Source organism: Cynara cardunculus (assembly GCF_001531365.2).
Source record: "Cynara cardunculus var. scolymus isolate 2C chromosome LG 3, CcrdV1, whole genome shotgun sequence".
Lineage (NCBI taxonomy): Eukaryota > Viridiplantae > Streptophyta > Magnoliopsida > Asterales > Asteraceae > Cynara > Cynara cardunculus.
In genome coordinates, this window is record NC_037530.1 from 37,092,539 (window position 1) to 37,099,999 (window position 7,461).

The window sequence follows — 7,461 nt, forward strand, 5'->3', positions numbered from 1 at the left end:
CTAATATCGATATATTTTTGTCAAATTTTTATGATATCGTCAAACATATATTTTATTCAAAAATAAAAACATCATCGCTTTCTCAAAATCACATAAAGCCATATAACATCGACTGAGATAAATAATAAAATGAAATATTAAAAACACGATGTATCTCGCTGCATTGCGTGAGTACGCTTCTAGTACATTACTAAATACATCCTAATTAACGTTAAAATCAAGTCAAATTATGTATTAAAAATATAAAAAAATATGTTTTGATATTAAGATATTTAAGGAGAAAATTAGTATGTAAATAGGCATTTAACAATATATAGAAGTATATTTAGGGGCCGTTTACGGTTTAGCAAATACTTACTCGAATAAGTGAACAACAAGTCAAATTACTTTACCGGATGAATGTGGTAAGGACCAAGAATCTTACCTGGTAAGAGCGAGACAAGGACCAATAGTCTTATCCGGTGAGTGAGGGCGATGACTCTTACCACAGTAAGAGCTTACCGGTAAATTGTTGCATACGATACCGTTTTGATGGACAAAAATCTTACCCGGTAAGTAAATGATAGTGTTAAATTTAACCGGTGAACACTTATCGAGTAAGTGTTTAGTAAACGTCTCCTTAACTTATCCCGAGTTTTTGAGAGCATATATATTTTGGAAATATAATGATAAAGTTGGTAAAGGCAAGTCATGATTTTCAAAACAACATATAATAACGCCAATGAAGTTCAAACACAAGGCATCATAACATATTTTTGTAAACCTATTTAAATTCTTGATCACTTTTAACCCAGAACAATCCATGAACTGCAATTTAGAAAGAAATTAATCAGATGTATTTCATTACTGTTGTTTCATCTCATTACTGTTGTTTCAATGGTTTTCGTCAATTATGGTTGATCCGATCCATTTTTACCTTTCTCACTATAACTTTTATTTTTACCAAAATCCAACCCATTACTTACTTCGTTTATAATTAATGAAAATGAGAATGAGTATAAAGAATGATAACCCACTTTTAAGAAATCATTTATCACATTATATTGAACTCAATGCTATAAGTGCTTATTACTTGTTATCATTTTTATTCCTCACCCTTAATTCCCTAAATTAAGCCTCTAAATAGAAATATCAAATCATAAGGGTGGTGTCTAATTGGTTTGAACATGAACTCCAAATGTCAAAAGTGTCTGGAGGTCGCGGTTCAAATCCAAAGAGGAATAAAACTCCTCTTGTGGCTACGGAGGTTCAAATGCAACGACTTCGGGCTACCCGCAAAACAAATGGTCATTATGGGATTAGTTGACTTACATAGCGAGTTGTATATCCATGTTAATAAAAAAATAAAAATATCATATATTACAAGAAAAAATTATATATGATTTACAATGAAAATATAACATCGAACTTAATAGATTCTATAATTATTAGTATTGTATGGGATATAAAGTATCCATATTCGATGTTACATTTCATTATTGATTTTCCTAAAAATATAACATCAATATGAACGTTGTATAAATTTATCATGTGTTTTATAGAAAAAGTATTTTAAACCGTTAAGAAAAATTTCATATAATTGACGTTTTCACTAAAACCCAAATTTAATTGACGTGGCGATTCATTATTTCTTCTAATACTAATAAATAACTGTTAATTCATTTAATTAAAAACATCTTTAACAATTATGTTATGTATTTTTTTATATATAGTATTTTAAAATCAAAATCTCCAAAAATATTACATCTAACTCAACATTGTTCTCCATTTTAACAAATATTACATCTAACTCAACATTGTTCTCTATTTAACAAATCTAATATTAATAATCTATACTATATTATAAAACATATGATAAAAACTATTTTTTTTATGCATGAAGTATTGTTTATTGATGCATATTACTTAAAATTCAAGATTACAAGTATATTTACGTAAGTACAACTTATTAAAACTCTATTTTTAAATTTGTGTAACTAATTACAGATAAACATAATCAAATATAAGATAAACATTCATTTTAAATATAAAAAATCTAGATTATTATTGAGTTCTAACAGAATGTTTAATTATTATCTTTAAATTAAAAATAAATTTCTCTATTATTAAATCTAAATTAAATTAAAAAAAATTATTATCAATATCATATCAAAATAAATTAATAAAATATTTTTATAAACAATTTGATAGGGGTTTATGATAAAAGAAAAATGTGAGGGTAGTAGTTGCAAGTGTAACTGGAAGTAGACATGTGGTCAAAGATTGCAGCTGCATCACGCCTACTGATCCTGGAATTGCATGCTATGCTACCAAACTTCACTGTGTGAATGGAAACCCATGCAACACACATGTCATGGTCAAATCTTTCAACCATCTTCAGTTTTTCAGATATTAATATTTCCTAAAATATTATTAATATAATATAAAAGTTAATTAAAAAAATTCAAAAAAAGTATTTTTTTTTATTTTAAACTAAAAGGGTATTCGTGTAATGCATCGAAACACATTTTCATTTCGATGTTTCGTTTTATTTTTTATTCACATCGATATAATACGATTTTATGTGGTTTTAAAAAAAACGATAATGTTTTTATTTTTGAATAAAATATAATGCAACGAAGTAACTTAATTTAGATTTAATAATATATTTTTTTGTAAAGATAATAATTAAGTATTATAGTTATAACTCAATAATTATCCTTATTATATTTTAAATTTTTTATATTTTAAAATGAAATGTTTATCCTCTATTTGATTATGTTTATCCGCAGTTAGTAACACGAATTCAAACATAGAGCTTTAATAAGTTGCACTTATGCACAATTTACTTGTAATCTTGAATTTTAAGTAATATGCATCAATAAACAGTACTTTATGCATAAAAAATGTTTTAAGAGTTTTTATCAAATGTTTTATAATATACTATAGATGGTTAATTCTTATTTTTTTAAATGAAAAATTGATCAAATTTTTTTTTATTTTGAATGATTAAATATTTACTTTTTTTTTGAATAAATAAATAATTGAATTTTTAAAATTTGGTTATTTACATCATTTTAATTTTAAAAAAACTACCTATAACCAGCTATAAAAGATTTTTAACATAAAAAAAGAACTTAAATCAATTTAACCGTTTTCAAACCCTACATCATTCAAATACATGCACTTAACACTACCCGTCATCACCATTCATCATTCATTTTCAATGACTGCCCAACCCGTCACCGTCGTTGACCCCTGCTATCAATTCTCTTTTTAATCTATCTAAATATATTTCATTAAATTATTATAAAAGAGGAAACATTAAAAGACGGAAAAAAAACAGATCAATAAAGGGAGATCAATGGTAGGGGCCAACGGTGACGATGAGTAGTATGGAGAACGCACGACATTGGGGTGGCAAAGAGGAACGATATGGTTGGATGCAAGGGTTTGGGAGCAATAAAACTAATTTAGGCCCTTTTCACTTTAAAGTCTTTCAATCCGTCTACAAATAGATTTTTCTGGTTGAAAAGTATATAGATAATCAATTTTTAAAAGTTTGATGATTTGTTTGTTCAAAACAATGTCCAAAAACTTAGGAAAACTTTGTAGGAACGAGAAGAAACTGTGGAGGCGTATGGAGGAGACAATAGATCGAGGGCAAATATGGAAGAATTGCCCTTCTGAACCATATTGTCCAAACCCAAGTAAAAAAAAGTGCTTAGAGCTTTTTGTTACCATTAAGAGGCTTCAATTTTTCTTGTCAAACACGACACACCTTTACGAGATTCAGAGGATGTCTCTTAATGTCCTATTAAGATGCCTCTTAATGGCACCATTAAGATGCAAATAAACACCTTTTAAGATTATAGGTATTATATGTTGTTTTACGAGACAATAGCTGATATGCTAATCTATTATTAATACTAAAAATAAGATGTAAATGTGCATCGAATGTGGTATTTTGTATTTATGTAAAGCTCACCAATTAGGCACATGGGTTTGTTTCCTATGATTAGGAAGTTTAACATGTAGGATGTTCTTGAATCGAGTACATGTCATGTATGTGCATGGTTGGTATAAGGTATCAAGTATCAACTACCGTTTTATTATGACGATGACATAAATGAATGTTTATTAAAACCGGATCTCGACGTCTTTTTGTTGGTTCTTGTTACTTTCCTGATGTTCATCAACAGGAAACATGGTGATTGTTGCAGGATTTTGGCCTTTTGTTTTGTCTTTTTTTTAGGATGAGACGGTTTTCGTTAAGAACTACAGTTTCATCGTAAATCGATGAACCATACGTGTTAAAGATACATCACATGTCTAAAACGTTCATTACAAATATATAAACATGTTGCGTTTTCGATGGTTCCTTGATTTGCAATGGAAACGGAAAATTTCCTTTTTTTAGGATAATTTAAAAAAATATTTTTAGGGAATATATTTTTGAAGGGTTTTCTGTTTAATTTTTCCTGTAGGAATGAGAAAGTAAATGATGGGGTCCACCACGTTGATCGACGGCTAAAAGACGTGGCCGGAATCCCTATAAAGAAGCCATATAAAATCTGCCACTCTTCAGGTCTCTTCACTGATACGGTTTTTTCATCGAGACATTTTCACAAACACCTTCACGACAAACGCCATCGAACCCTCTTGCACCACTCAAATCGCCATGGCTAGATCTCAACAACGATACAGAGGTGTTCGCCAGAGACATTGGGGATCATGGGTCTCCGAAATTCGCCACCCTCTCCTGTAAATTTCTAATCTTGATATCGATCATTTGAAACACAAACAAACTGTTTGTTGATATGCCTCAAAGAACGATTTCCTTTTCTGATATTTATGTTTGTGCGAACAGGAAGACGAGAATATGGCTAGGAACATTTGAGACAGCAGAAGACGCAGCACGAGCCTATGATGAAGCGGCTCGGCTGATGTGCGGGCCGAGAGCTCGAACCAACTTCACTTACGACACCGAAGGGTCACAGTCCTCTTCTTCGAAGCTTCTCTCTGCAACTTTGAGAGCTAAATTACATAAATGCCACATGACATCTCTTGAAATGGCGAAGAAATCAATGGTGGGTAACAATCAAGAAAGCCAACAGCAGTCTCCCACAGGGGAATTCATGGAGAACAGGGGCAACTGTGGAAATATGGTGAATTGGGAGGGTAAAATGGAGAATATGCAGCATTACAAGTCTCCTGAAGATGAACATATAGAGCAAATGATAGAGGAGCTGCTTGATTATGGAACCATTGAGCTTTGTTCTGTTTTACAAAATTAGACCGATTATCCTTTTTTTTTAGTCGACCAGAAATATCGTAATCTATCGTAATCGTGTCACTTAAGTAAATATCCGGACGGGAAATCGAAACTCGAGGTCTTTCAAGTCATTTCGTGCTCTGATAAATATAATAAAATTACATAAATTATACTGTTATTGTCGTTATAGTTAATTTCACACTTCTGTACCACCTTTTATTAAGAAAAAATGCTAATTTTTAATCTTGTATAGATTACACGGAGGTAGAATAAGGGGGTGTTTGATAATGCTTATAAAAACAACTTATTGACTTATTTCGGTGTGACACCGGTAATAAGCAGTTCTGAGTATTTGGATAAACAACTTATACCGGTGCCAAACCGGTAATAATGAGTTTTTGAAGAAGTTAAATCTTTCTGACTTATATTAAGTTGATAAGTGCTTTTGTAGAAAAGTATAAGTTGTTTCAAATAAACAATCCCAAACACCCCCTATAAAATATATTTTATCTATTTTAGAAAATTTGTTGAAAATGTTTTAATATATAAAGAGAGGAATTAGTTTTTTTTTTATTATTTTTATAAATTAAATTGAATAATAATAATTATATATATATATATATATATATATATTTAAAAAGTGTTTTTGTATGATATATTAATATAATATTTGAAATCTCTAAAATGAAAACTATGTTAAAGTTATAATATAAGTGGTTGTTTAATAGTTGTTAAATGGTTTGGTGCTGAATGATTAAGTGGTCAGAATAATTAAGAAGCTTTTATGATATAGTGTAAAATAAAATATAATTGTTTGATAATTATTTACAATGAAATTAGAGCGCTAAATGATTAAGGGAGACACATGATACAAAATATTTCAGAGGCTTTTAAAACTATTAAGAGACAAACTTTTTTTTACCAAACAAGATTCACCTCTTAACGATTCAGATGTTGTTTCTTAATGAAACTATTAATAGATAAACAAACGACCCTTAATTCTTTTTAGAGGTGTCGACTTTTGATTATATATTTTAGATAAATTATATAAAATTTGTTGGAGATTTTACAAGATTAGATTGTTTTAAGAAACAAAATTAGAGTAAATTACAAATTTGGTCCCTGTGGTTTTGGTGGTCATAACACTTTTGGTTCCTATAATTTTAGAAATCATAAGATTGTCATAGTGGTTTGTAAAAACGATCATATTTGATCTGTGCCTCTAACAGCCGCTAAAACTCCGTTAGATGAGTGGCATTTCAAACTTTTTTACAATACTGTAAAAAGTTGTTTAAAAATGTCAAAAATTTAATTAATATATTAACTATATAATATCCATTTATTTATATATATACAACATGTTAGGGACCAAAATCATATATATATATATATATATATATATATATATATATATATATGGGTTGGTTCAAATACTAACCCAAACTATTGTGCAAATTATGCTAACCGATTTTGATCGTTCATTTTTTCATCAAACGGTCCTTATTAAATGAGACTACAAAAATTATCATTTAATTAATGTATTAAATGAGATGTCTATGAACAACTGTTCAAAGGGTAATTTTGTAAAAAAAAATCGCATCATATCGTGAACCTATATTATTCAGACGATTTCGTAACCTCCAATCAACTACGAAACTGCCAATCTATACTATCAATAGTGTATATCATTAGTGAAAAATCTGGTTCATAATATTCATCAAAACGATGGATGATTTTGGCGAAATGCATACAAGTTTGGATDTGTGAACCTAATGAACATCACACACACGCAACACTTCACAAATACATACAAGTTTGGATTTGTGAACCTAATGAACATCAACAATATGACATAAAACAKTAACGAATCCCAACGTCTACGTCTGTGTTATTTGTGCTGATTTGATATCTGTTAATATATGTGTGTCTGTGCACAAATGTCTTAATGCATCCTACTATGAAAAATGTAATCGCTATGTGTGTGATCAAGTAATATAGCATAGTGAACATAATGAACAACCCCTATATAAGCATGATATGATTTGTGCTATATGACATAAAACAGTAACAAAACTAAAACTATTATTACACAAAGTAGATAATTAAAAAGAGCAACAAGGATGTGAATTTACTGAAATTGAAAACTTAGTGAAGAATGTATATTGTTTGTCATCCTGAAGTCAAATCTTTAATGAACATAATGAACA

General features: G+C 29.3%; 1 protein-coding gene across 1 annotated transcript; it reads left to right on the forward strand.

Annotated features, from left to right (window-relative positions):
• Positions 1–4,523: 4,523 nt before the first annotated feature.
• On the forward strand, positions 4,524–5,384 carry LOC112509997 (ethylene-responsive transcription factor ERF003-like). The gene is made up of 2 exons (XM_025115240.1): positions 4,524–4,743; positions 4,850–5,384. The coding sequence occupies exons 1-2, from the start codon at positions 4,661–4,663 to the stop codon at positions 5,274–5,276; spliced, it is 510 nt and encodes a 169-aa protein (XP_024971008.1). The 5' UTR covers positions 4,524–4,660; the 3' UTR covers positions 5,277–5,384.
• The last annotated feature ends 2,077 nt before the right edge of the window (positions 5,385–7,461 follow it).

Coding starts and splice junctions, on each gene's coding strand:
- LOC112509997 (XM_025115240.1), top strand. CDS start 4,661: ATGGCTAGATCTCAACAACGATACAGAGGTGTTCGCCAGAGACATTGG. Junction 4,744..4,849: donor GAAATTCGCCACCCTCTCCT/GTAAATTTCTAA, acceptor TTGTGCGAACAG/GAAGACGAGAATATGGCTAG.